This window comes from Coffea arabica, chromosome 2e, assembly GCF_036785885.1.
Source record: "Coffea arabica cultivar ET-39 chromosome 2e, Coffea Arabica ET-39 HiFi, whole genome shotgun sequence".
Lineage (NCBI taxonomy): Eukaryota > Viridiplantae > Streptophyta > Magnoliopsida > Gentianales > Rubiaceae > Coffea > Coffea arabica.
Window position 1 is genome coordinate 825939 of NC_092313.1, and position 13422 is coordinate 839360.

Consider the following 13422-nt stretch of genomic DNA (forward strand, 5'->3'; position numbering starts at 1 on the left):
AAACTTAGAATGGTGAACCATATGATTAGAACAAGAAGCAATTTGCATGCATGTGAGGCGAGGAGAAGACAATGAGACCCCACATGCTGGACTGGAGCCTTTAATTTTCCTTTTGATTTTCTTGTTCTTCCTCTAATTAATACTACTAGCTAGTAAAAGATTAAAACAACTCCCCATCACTTAAAAATATGTAGAGCCAAAAAACGGTAAGGAAGCTTATCCACCCCATAAAAAAAAAAGTCTCCAGCTTTCTCGGATGCATGCCATACCCCATAAGAGAATGGAAAGCCGCACCCCATAATAAATAATATGCTCACTCCCAATTTCTCCGATCTTAACAAACACGCAGAAAGATAGATGTTGATAGCGCAGCAGCAATACATGCTGCTTCAATGGAATGGCATTAGTTGTTTACAGTTCATCTGATCGTTGAATTCAGATTGGAAAAGTTTGCTACTTGTCATGACGATCTGGGCTCGTTCAGGATATATATTTTTCTATTCCGCTGCGTTGTCTGACGACTGTCTCCTCTTCCTATACGGTAATATCATATGAACGAAAATCTAAGTCAAGTTTCAAGACATTTTCACATTAATTAACAACACATGGACCACCCCCGCCCCCGCCTCCCCTCCCGGGCGGGGTCCAATCTCCCTCAAACCTAATCCATAGAATTCCTTGAATGCCGCTTATGATTTAACCGTCTGAGGAAGACAGGATACATAGGGTGGGTTTGTAAAGCTTAAATTATTGCATCTTTAACGGTCAATTTGTCTCGTCTCTTCTCCATTCTCACGTCAGGTCATCAATTAGCCAAGTTGATCTACAATTTGTCATATATTTCGTAATGATTCGGGTACCAGCAAAGTGTATAGAATTCCAGAAAGTAACAAGAGCTATGACTGAAATGGATAGGTCAAATGCGTACGCTGCCTTGATCAATCAATTGGTTTGGGGCAGTGATATTTATAAATCTTGATTGCCCCTTATGCATACGTAAACTTTTTTTAAAAACACCCCAAAAAGCCCCCAAAAAATCCCAAACTTTAGCTCTGCCGGTGGTCCCAAATTTTCGATTGAATAAACCCCAAACCCTTAAGAGAGTCCCCAAGACTGAATGTGCAAGTTGCAGAACTAGCCGCCCATCTTTAAACTGGATCAAGCAATGATCGATGATAAGTAACCAATCGCTCAACTAACATAGGTTGCAGTTTTTTTCTTTTTTTTTTTGTTGGGGTTTCAAATGGGTTGATGAGCAACGTAGGTTGCAGTTAGTATGTAGTAGTTTGACATTTTCCCATAACAATCACCATTCACCAGACAAGCAGCAGCTGCTCCGTCTCGTTTATCTCTATCCCATCCTAGCGACACAGTCCACAGGTGTCCAACCCTGTCATGCACCGCCGTGATGTGTGCTCAGAAAAACTCCAATCCCATACCTCGCAAAAACTATGGATAGTAAACCATGGAAGATGTGAAGTTCCTAAGTGGTGAATACAAGTTTTCCAACTTCTCTGCAAGCTTCTATATCGAATTAGTAACATCTCTTAGCTGACGAAAAAAAAAGTAAGTCCACAAACATTTATTTTAGCACCCTCCAAACAAAGGCTTGCTCCACCAGTTCACACACATACATGTACTACTGATGTGCCTACAAGACGAGGGTATTTGACAAAAAAATAGAAAAAGACAAGGGTAAGACTTGAGAAGTGAAAAAGATGAGAGGAGATTTGAACCCAACACTTATAATAATAATATATTATCACTACTTGTATATATTTTGTATTAGAGCAACATATTATCTCTTTGTTTTTTAAGGTCAACGACATATATATATATTTTGATATGGTTGAAGATTAAAGAAAGGATAGGATTTGTTATCGTTACCTGACCAGGGTTTTGTTTACGCAATTTCCTTGACGATTCACACCAGAAACGAGCTAAATTAATCGAAGTCCATGTTCCAACCTCCAACTACTTGCCTAATTTAGGAGCGTTGTTCCCTGTTACAAGTTACCTAACAAAGCTACCCACAAATGATACATTTGATTTAACCACCTGTTAAACCGCCAGGACTCAATAAACAACAGCTATTACTACTTCTTCTACGATGCAAGAAAAATTGTGAGCAGTTTGAATTTACACAACAACTCTGCTATATCATCCGATTTTTGTCCTCCATCATCTACACTGTTGTGGATGGGAAAAATGGCAAATGACAAACAAATAAAAGCAGGACCAAATTTTTTTAAGAAAAAAATGACAAACAAAATTCAAAACCAGAAATTTACACCGACAAGTCAACATTCTTTTACTCTTTTGTTCGGAGAACCTAGTAAATAAATAAAACAAAATGCGCAGCAAAGATCCATAATTCAGGCCTTGAAGCACCAGTGCTGGTTGTGGTGGTGGTGGTGGTGGTGGTGGTGGTGGTGGTGGGAGCTTTCCTTGTCGATAATACCCTGAACATGACGGAATTCCTCAACATGACAAGGAATATTGAGAGGGCCTTTGTGGTCAAAACCGTACTCTTCCTCGGCTTCTTTCAACAACTGCATGAAGAGCGGGTGGTTGATGTAGATCACCGGTATGATGAACCTCTGCTGCTCCTCTCCTTCGTGGCCCACCAAAATTGCTAAGCACCCCTTCGGTATGTCTCTCAGATCTTTCCTCCCGTGGTGGTGAAAATGGATGTGTGGCACATGAATATGAAAATTCAGATGCGGATGATTCTTATCTCCACCAACCATACTTGCAATAAACCAACCAAGGCGATCAACTTCACCGGCCCGGCGAGCTTTTCCTGCTGTAGTTTTCTTCGCTTTTCTTGGCTTTTGCTGAAGCAGTATATACCAAACGTTACAAGAAAACAAGAGAAAAAGGCCAAGGATCGGAGGCCGAAATGGCGAGTTTGAAAAGGGTTAACGAACAGTCTGTTAAAGACCTTGGAACGTTGCTCATGATATATTAATCAGTATTCCTTGTGCCAAAGATAAGCATACGAGACCTTCCTTTCTTTTCTTTTTCCTATTTAAGATGAGAAGAGGGTTTTTGAGATGTGAAGATTGGGATCGTATTTATATACTACTGCTGGCTGGCGTATGCTAATTGCTAAGGCGAGGAAGGAAGGGAAGAGGTTACTTGGGGGAGGTGGGGATTTCTTCATTTATACACAAACAGAGATAACTGGCCTGAATAGTCAAGGCGCAAGCGTACATTCCAGAGAAGACGGAACGGAACGGAAAAGCTGAAACGGTCCTGGCTGGGGTGGGTTTTTTGGGGTTTTACTCACGTGTCTGGCATTTATTCTGTGGGGATTTCCCTACGAACTCTCCAACCAAAACCACACTCTTTTGCATATCTTAGTTCAAACAAACAAGATATCTTTATTACTTATCCATCATTGCAATGATATCATAAATAAAATATTTTTAAAAAATGATATATATCGCCGATTTTCCATCACCAGTGGATCGCTTTCTATGGACCGGTAATGTGGAAATTAATTTCCTTTTCCCATCTTGATGGACTCATGATGTACTCATGATGTGACAAGTTTTATATTAAATAAAATTTGTTTTGATGAGACTTAGGTTCGTTTAAATTGCTATTTTTAGAAATTTTTATATAAAATATAGTGTATCAATTTGATACATATAAAAAAAATATGATTTAAAAATATATTCATGAAAAAATATAAAAAAATTTCTACAGTAAATCACAATACAAACGAGACTCTGTAGGATGGCCAATTATTCTTTTCAACCTTACCTTAAGTACTTTTTACTAAACCTTAATTTAGTTTGACAAATTATAGACTTTTTAAATTAATAACTTGTTATTTAACTTGCCGATCATGTCTTAATTTAATATTTAAAATTGATGTTCCAGAACTTAGAGCTCTTGGGTTTCTAGTTCTTTAAATCCCACCATTTCTTTAATAATTTTTTTTTAAAAAAAAAAAAGGAAAAGATTTGTTATCTAACGTGATTTGGTCTTTGATTGTAGTCTCCCTTCCCCATTTCTTAAATCCCATCATTTTTCTACTGGGATTTTTTTTAAAGAATTGCTTTTGAAAAACACAAAAAATGCGAAAAGAAGTGAACTCGTGAGGAACCTATCTAATTTGGAATATTTCATATGGTTAACGTATTCTGTTTGCTTTCTACACAAGATCAAATCAACATTATGCCATGACTTGCAAAACTGGATAGACATATGACATTGGGATGTATAGAAAGTGGGGTACTGTGGAGAAAAGCGTGGGAGTATATGTGCAAGAAAGAAACGTAATTATGTGCATAAGAAAAGTCAAATTTTCTAAAACTAAAAGAAAAATACAGCATTTTAATTTTGAGAAAATATATTAACCTATGATATTTCTTATGTAACCATCCGCATAGGGACCGATACACCTATAATACGTATTATATTACTCTAAAATATTATGCTCTTCAAAATGCAGTGTAGGTCAACCCATAGTTTATTGAATTTGTAATAGGATAACTAACAGGTACACGTTATTTAAGTAGCTAGCAACACTATAAATATATGTAGTATATAGTATTGTCAACAACTGTATTGCACTCTAAATCATGTTAATAAGGCACTTTAAGTATTTCCTGTTACTTGAGTGCATAATTTTCATAGTCTACAAAATAAGCCAATTATTCCTTCATCTCAAAAGTATTCTTCTTTGAAGTTTCTATTTTTACTTTTTTTGGATTAATTGTTTTCAAATAGTAGTGTTTTTCAAAAACTTCCTATTGGGATTGCTATTTTTAGGTTTTTTTGTAAGAAAATGTACTGTAACGATTTGATATATATAAAGTAAATAAGTGATTAAAAAATGTATTTATAAAAAACGTAATTATTTTTTTTGTAGAAAATTACAATCCAAACAAGACAGACTATGTATGTAACTGTACATATGAAAACTTTTGTAGTAGTTATATTTTGGAGTGTTTTGGGGGATATTTTGTGGTAGATGTTTTTGAAAGATTTTTTTTGGGGGCATTTTTAGAATTTGTGAAGTTATTTTTAAAATTATTTATAGAGTTTATTATTGTAGTCTGGATGTTGTTTAGGTGTTGCTTCGCAGATTAGGTTACACGGCACCTTAGTGGCCAGGCTAACGAGTGACCCTGGATGAGCCACTCCGGCGAAAATGGGGTCCACGGGCAATTAGCCTACCGGCCGACAAAGTCCTAGGACTAGGGGGTTTTGCGATTCATATAATTTGAGGGACTCGAGGCAGGGACGGTTGCACCTCTTCATCAACAGCGCGTAACTTCTTTTGTTCACCGTGTAACTTTTTTTCCACAGGTTATATTTTCACAACAGATAGTGGTGGGCCCCACACTTGACGCGAAAATCGAGTTACCACTTGTTATCTGAGCCGCACATTTTTTTGAGGTCCAATCTGGACCATGAACCGTGCAGGGACGGTCATACTGATGACCGTCCCTGCCCCAAATCCTAATTTGAGAAAGTAAAAACAAAATAAAAGTCATAGGAGTAGGGATGTCAAGTAGTCGGCACACGGTGGCAAATGTACAGCAACAGCCATTACCAAATCTCGTCTGGTACGTGTCATGATGACGTCACAAATTCCCACGCTCGCTAAAAAGGATGCGTCACGTGACCTCCAGCTGATGCTCCATTTTCCCTTCAAATGTCTGTCAAAACTCTTTTTTTTTTTTAAAAAAAAAAAAGTTTTAAAAGGCCGAGAACGATGATTAGGTTTGGGTTGCATGCCAACATAGTACGATTCCGTAAAATTAAAAATACACGGGAATTGGGGCCGCAAGCAATCACGCTCCACAGGGCCCGGTTCCCACCGAATTTTGCTCCGCATCTTTTTCTTTTCTTCCTTTAGGAAAAGGAAAAGGAAACATAGCGTGATCATTTCGCTTCCTGCGTCACCAAGAACCATGTCCCCGGCCATTCATTTGTGACCATCATTTCTACACCTCATGTCTTTTTGCTAATATTCTTCTTCTGCTTTTCTTAAATATTATTCCCTTCGTCTCAACTATTTAGTCATGTTTAAAGAATTCAATTTTAAAAAAAAAATAGTGATTTGACTGTGATATTTATATTCTTTTTTCTACATTTATCTCTATAAATTCAAAATTTTAATTTAAATAATAACATGCATATGATTAAAAAGAAGAGTTATATTGAAAAAAAATATTAAAATGTATTTTAATTTTTTCAACGTAACAAATGCTTTGAAATATTTTAAAATGAAAAGTATGACATTTACATGAAACAAAAGAAGTAAGACACCGTAAAGATTCAACCGGTCAACAGCTCCGGTTGCGCAACACAACTGCGTTACTAGCAAGTATAGATAAGTTTGGTAAAATTTCGTAATAGTAATATGTTCCTTTTCCTTTCATCGTTATAACTTTATTTTTTGGCTTGTGTTTTTTAATCTAGATGTGAACATTTTTCTCCTTCTATAAGCGAGTTTAAGTACCTGAAATTACAAAAAAAAAAAAGTGTTTAATTTAGTTGGAAGAACAATTTTAATAATTGGAATTAGAAGGTTAACAAAAATTTCAATACCGAATTTTTTAAATTGGTGTTTCCATTTCAAATCTTTAAAAAAAAAAATTAAAAATTCCTTGTTTTGGGATAAAGGAGGGGTACGACTGCAAATTGATTGGCCAATCACCAAAATCGGGACTTAGCCCAACTTCAATAATTATATATCTCTCTCTCTTTCAAATCACCTCCTCAGGAGAAAATCGCAATTATGCAAGAAATGTAACAAAATCAAATTGAATAGTTTAGTCATAATAAGAAAATAAGCTTTCAAAGAAAGAAATGCAAAAAATAAACATGAAGCCTAATGTTTGAGCAACTATCGATTTGCACCCGATTGTTCTAAGCTACTTGTAATTGTAGATTTTAGGGATAGATTCATAATTGAGTAAGGCCTTGGCTTATCTATTATGCACACTTAAACTCAATTCTATGGTATTAAGTAGATACCAAATCACTAAGGTTGGTTCAATGATTTTTCTTGCTACTAAATTTAAAATTTGAATCTTATACCTGACAATTAGAAAAGAGACGAAAGAGTAATAAAAATAAATAAATACCACAATACAACACATCCAATATGTTTTAGCGCGCTTGAATAGAAAAAAAAAATGCTGTCAATTGTATTATCCAAAACATTGCTAATTTTTCTTGCGAATCTCACCTCCTTGATTAACTTCATGGATTTCTATCTTCAGCTTTTCTTCTAAAAAAAAAAACAAATAAATAATCTATTAGATGAAATAATTTATAACTTTTAAGACCCACTGATGCATACATAGAAGTAAGTTATTGCCTACAAAGGAAGGGGAAATTACTTGCGTATCATATCATTTAGGAAGAGTATTGATGTTACTTGTACTATCATTATAAAGTTTTTCTTTTATTTTCCCTTTTTAAAGTTTAAAGGTTTAGATGCATATCATATGTGTAAAAAGAGATTTTTAAAATTAATTCCATATTTTGTGTCATGCATTTAAATTTATTGCTGTAAAAAATAAAAAAATAAGAAACATTAAATATTGGCAAACTAGAGACTATATACAATCTATATGCGATAACTTGTGCCAAGGCTGAGGTATAAAGGCCTATTTAGGGTTGCGATAACTTATTAAAAGACACTTAATTAGTAGAGTTTTTTTTTATTGAAGTACTTATTAAGTGGTTAATCATTTTGTTTGGATGTATACTAGTATAAGTACCTTTTCTATTTGATAATGTGCAATTTTAAATTCCTAAAACAATACTTATCTCTTTATTTAGTTTAAAATTTATAATAAAATTGTTAAAGTTATTTTTTACTTTTTGAAATACAAAAATACTCTAAAAGCACCAATTTTAAACAGATGCCAAAAAATGACTTATTGGTCAAAAACTCAACCCCTAAATTCAAGAAATGATGCTCATTAAATACATTAAAAGTACTTTTGTCTTCTAAAAATATATATATTTTTTTTAGCAAAAGCAACACTACCCTAAACAAAGAATGTTTAAGAAAAATCCTATTCTAAACAATATACGACTCATGACAGAGACAAACTGAACAATGATCCCCTCATTTTGATTTTAAGAATTTTTATATTTGTTTTTTATCGTTTAGATATACGGCGATTTTCACTTGCTTTTTATATATTAACTCTTTCTATGTTTAAAGTTACCTGCGAAGGGATCAGTGGACGACACATCTGTCCTTCCTTTTAGTTTTTTGGCGGTAACAAAGAGAATGTCTATCGACCACGAAATAACAACAATGCATTGCAATTAAACTGCGAAGTCCAAAAGCAAATCAACCAAAGGCCGTGCAGTGTGTGGCCCGTGGGTTGGCTGCTTGGACTTGAGCCCAATCAATAGCTGTAATGTAACTGAAATTTGCCGCCATTTGCAAGCCACAACTAGCAAGTACACACTACACACACGTATATGTGTGTGGCTGGTCTTAGTTGACCATCTCCCTTTATCCCTTCCCCTAGATTAGCCTAGATTAGGTTATAGAACATCTATCGTTGCAGGAAAAAAAAAAAAGTACACACTACACACACATATATATTGGTTTCTTAATTATGAGAGAGGTGAACGAAAAGCACGTGCATTTGAAATTAATTTTGCCCAAATGCTGATGACAAATTCATCGATCAAATTGGATTTACACATAAAACAGCATGATTGATTTTGAATTCAAAATTTCCTTCGCCCTCCTTATTTCTTAAATTTCACCAGTTTCTTATTAAAAGAAGAATAAGAAAGGAAGAAAAAACAACAGCGTTATTGTCTTCTTCTTTGCCTTAAATAAATTGGTTGAATTTGCCTGAAGACCCGAGGCATTATTGGATTCCCCCCCCCCGGTTGGTTTCTCTATTTATTTATATCTAAATTTATATAATGTTATTGATTTATGCAGTTTTGTCATTATTTTTCGTCCGATCTTTAGATCAACATATTGAAAAATGATATTTTTAAAAAATCTTGGCACTTAATTTACAAAAAAAAATATTTAAATGATGAAAAGTTGAGAGAATAATGGATTAAGTGGTTCGGAGGAGGGAACGTAAAAAATAAAGGTGAAAAAATAGGTCAAAATCATGTTGATAAAATTTGCAATGATTAATCAAACGGCAAAACTTAATTAATTTCATAAAAAATTATATATATAAATAACACAAATAGTGAAATATATTATAAATTGTGTTGATTTTTAAAAATAAATTTTATTGAAGTGTGATGGGGAGAAATTGTTTCTAATGCAACGGAAAGTCATGTAGCGGAGGCCGGAGGGGCAAGGAAAGTGAAACGCATCCACGGTGTTGTTTCGACTCTTTCCGTAGACGGGGTGCAACTTCTGCCCACGTGGCTAATAGCAAACTTAACGCAGAAACCGACCGTGTTTGGTCTGACCTTTTCTTAAAGCGAACGTTATAACTCCACAGTTCCACTCCACTTTTTTTTTTTTTTTTTTTTAAAGAAAAATCATTTAAGGAATATGTAATCTGCAGATAATAGCGGTAAGTCAGGCAGTCACGGATTTGGACTGTACTAGAAAGAAATAGTATACTATTCTTACATTTGATCCTCTGAAAACACGCGCAATAACGGGATGGGCCTAGTTCAGAACCAGCATAATGGCCCAGAGTCCAGCTGTTGACCTTAAATGGGCCCCAGAGAAATTTCAATCGGTCCTTTAGCATAGTCCACGATACCCAGATTCATTACGCGTAGTGCCTTTAGGTATATTTATATAAAAAAAAATTGACGGGTAATATTTTGACACTTAATTTACAGAAAATTACGGGTAATACAGCATCTACAAAAATACGTACCACAACTCTGCTAAGGTATTGCACGTCCTGCTCATGAGTCAAAAATATACAACAGCTGCTATTGGCAATTTCTGCATTGCAAATTGGGCTTCTTAAGTTCGTCTAGCCCAAACATGTACTAAACTGACATCAGAATAGCCCGAGTCCAGTCAGCTTTCAAACAAAGTCCAACTCCCTTAGTCACTTTCGACGCAATTACAGCACGGTTGGACCGAGCCGGAGCACACAAATCTGAACTCACAAACTCCAAAGTCCGGAAGGTGTTTACCATTGACCTCTAAAAGAGTAAAAGGTACTTATCAACCCAAAAACAAGAAACACAAAAGTGACTAAGAAGTAGTTTTTCATTTTATGGCATGGAGTACACAAATATGGTGGAAAGTGAGGAAAAAGAAAGGAAATAATAATCATAATAATAACAACAACGAGAAGAGTAGAGAGAGTTTTAATTATACCCCCTTTGTCCCATTTTAATAGTCTTATTTTTCTTTTTTCTAGTTATCTCAAATTATAGTCTACTTTCTAATAATAGAATATATAGTTAATTTTTAACTTTTTCTAAAATGCCCTTGTTTAATGTAAAACGTCATCAATGAATATAACCTACTCTATTTATCGATTGCTTTGATTCATGCCTTAAATAGTGTCACTTTTCATCAGTATTGTTGTTGCAATTAATGTAAAAATATAATGATTAATTATACTACTAATATTAATGTAAAGATATTTTAGAAAAATAGTGGCTTAGATTTACTTTTTCAATAAAGATAGCTAATTTTCTTAAACCATGTGCAAAAAAAAAAAAGTATCGAAACTATCAAAATGAGACGAAGAAACTATGAAAGATTATATTTTACAAAAATAAAAATCCTAATCACCTTTCACATTTCAAGATACTCGTATTCTTTTAGAAGAAATTAAATTCAGACAACGAGGAGAGGAGCAGGAGAATGGGCGCCACTACACTAGTAAGTAGTAACGCCTCTAATCTTGATAAAGTACAAAGGGATACCAGCAGCAATTTTAATCCAATACATATATGAAGAAGCAAAGCCCTAATCAACAAGTAATACTCCGCAAGAATTTATATTTTTTTCTTAAACACATCTTTTTAATCATATTTTTATTTTATATATATCAAATCACTACAGCGTACGTACAGAATATCTTTCCACAGAATTTCTAAAAATAGTAATCCAATCATCTCACTAGCACAAAATACCCACCGATCTTCAGAGTTGAGATACACGGACATTTATCCAAAAAAACGAAGAAGATAGTTCACTAGTACAACTTCCAAACATCTTGTCCAGTATCTGTAGATGCAAGTGGCAATCAACCTTTGACATATTAGCAAAATACCAATCTCATCCAATACAGTGTCCATGGTGCATATTAATTATTGTACATCATCTCCATAATGATGACCGATGATGGAATCATCAATTTCCAAATCCATCCCCCCACCCACAAAAAACTAGCTAACAATTCTGTACACGAAACGAAACACCATCGGCTGCCCCCTCTAGCCTGTGAAAGCGAACACAGAATTTATGTATCTTCCATCATCCAGACGCATTGATTTGTGGCACCAGTCCGCTCTGAACACCTGTCCCATGCATCATCAGAGATCCGACGGCTCCAATACGCATCTCTTCCCACCCATTCTTCGCCCAATGCGGGTCGTCCATGCAAACTCTCAGCAATCATCATCCCTCCACATCTGGCTATTTTTGGGGCTCTCTCGGGTCATTTTCACGAAGGTGTTAGTCAGTGAGAGAGGAATAGATCGCAATTTCTTCGCAAAGTTGGGCCCTGATGTGGACGTGTCATTGTTCATCCTTCAACCAAGCATAAATAAATGTTACCAACTCCAGAAACTTGCGGCTACTCATTTTTCATTAGACACCTTTTGACAACGCCCGTGATATTTTCTTTTGCCAGGGAGGGGAGGGAGGGAAAGTTGAGAGTTCACTCACTCCAGCGTTGCAGGGTGCAAAAAGAAATTGAACAAAAATCTAAGATGCACCTTTTGACGTTGAGTCTGATAGGGCTTTGAAAATTATTTTTTGCAAGTTTAAGATGAGGATTCACTTACGGGACAAACAAAAGATCTAGTGAGAAGGGTTCAGAAAAAAACAAAATGCTACGAAAGAATAGAAGAAACCAGCACCACACCGAATCTCTGAGGATATGTCATATATATGATGGAGGGGAGATAAGTGATATTTTTTTTTTTTTTTTTGGGTGGGAGATCCTCGTGTTTCTTTATTTTATGGGTTTTGGGAGAAAAAAAAAAATGCTTGAATACCAAAGACCAGATCAGCAAGTTCCCAAGTTAAAAAAAAAAAAAAAAAAACTAGTCTGAGTGGTCCAAAACCATTCTTTATTTTAGAGAAACTTTAAGATTGATTAGATTAACCTTCACCCTCAGTCGATGCGTAACATACTTTTGGATAAGCCACTGGGGTACTTCCACCTCCTTGTATGGAATGACTTTGAACCATTAGGTGGGTCATATTTGCCTTGGAGATATTAAACAAACTCCAAAGGACTCCCAAGGGAGGTGATGACACCTGTGAAGAATGCAATAGGCCCTTGAATTCCATACCGCCTACCGTGGACAGGACATGCCCAGTATTCCAAACGGCACTTCCTCCGACTTAAACGTCAAGAAGAAAAGTTCTGTTTGACAAGGTTTGATTGTGAAACACGACACACCTATCTGTACGCAAAATCAAAAGGGTTTAATCTTCAGACAAAACTGAAATAATTTGATTTGTTCAAGGGTCTATTTTCTTCTTCTCACGCATGATTTATATACAGCCTCAACTTTTTTTTTTTTTTTTTTTTTTGGGCCCTTATCAGGCAGCGACACTCCACAGTCTTTCTCCTGATAAGACCATCGCCCTCTCTCTCAGGTGACCATGAATTACAATGCAATAGTAGCAGCAATACTCGAGAAGCAGAGCAAAATTACCTAGTACTGCTAGTACAATATTCCGGCACTTGTACAGAAATGCATAACAGAGCACTCTACACCTCCGCCTGGCTTTGTGAGTCTAAATAAGTCAGCAACATTCACATTCACATAAGATGAAGAGTTTATCAGCTTGAGACGCAGCCATTCAGGACAAATTCTTGCCGCTATTGACTATGCTGAAGACTACAACAGCCTACTTTAAATGATGGCTAACTCTACTTAAAAACAAGAGAACAGGAAAATACAAAGAAAAAGATGGCATGAAAGAAACATGAGGCATACAAGGGGTAGCAGACATCTGTCTTTTAGCGCCTAAGTTATTTCCGGGGAGAAATTTGCTGTCAGGAAAATGAAAATCAGAAGTAAAAAACAAGAAAAAAAGAAGAAGAAGAAGAAGAAGGCAAAGCATCAAACAAGAGCTACGAATTAGTACAAGTAATCACCAACAACCCCCCCTTTCGCAAAATTCTGTACCTGATTAGTAACAAACAACTGACGAGCACTTTGGTAATCAAGAGCCTCACACTAGCACAAGTTTAAATCAAAATTGCTACATCCACGCATTCATGAAGA

At 35.5% G+C, this 13422-nt stretch overlaps 1 protein-coding gene across 1 annotated transcript; it reads right to left on the bottom strand.

Annotated features, from left to right (window-relative positions):
- Positions 1 to 2138: 2138 nt before the first annotated feature.
- Positions 2139 to 3332, bottom strand: LOC113729879 (auxin-responsive protein SAUR32). Its single transcript, XM_027254182.2, has one exon. It carries the CDS (start codon positions 2748 to 2750, stop codon positions 2376 to 2378), a length of 375 nt encoding a protein of 124 aa, XP_027109983.1. The 5' UTR covers positions 2751 to 3332; the 3' UTR covers positions 2139 to 2375.
- Positions 3333 to 13422: the final 10090 nt, after the last annotated feature.

Excerpts from the sequence above, each read along its gene's own strand:
- LOC113729879 (XM_027254182.2), bottom strand. The coding sequence starts at position 2,750 with ATGGTTGGTGGAGATAAGAATCATCCGCATCTGAATTTTCATATTCAT.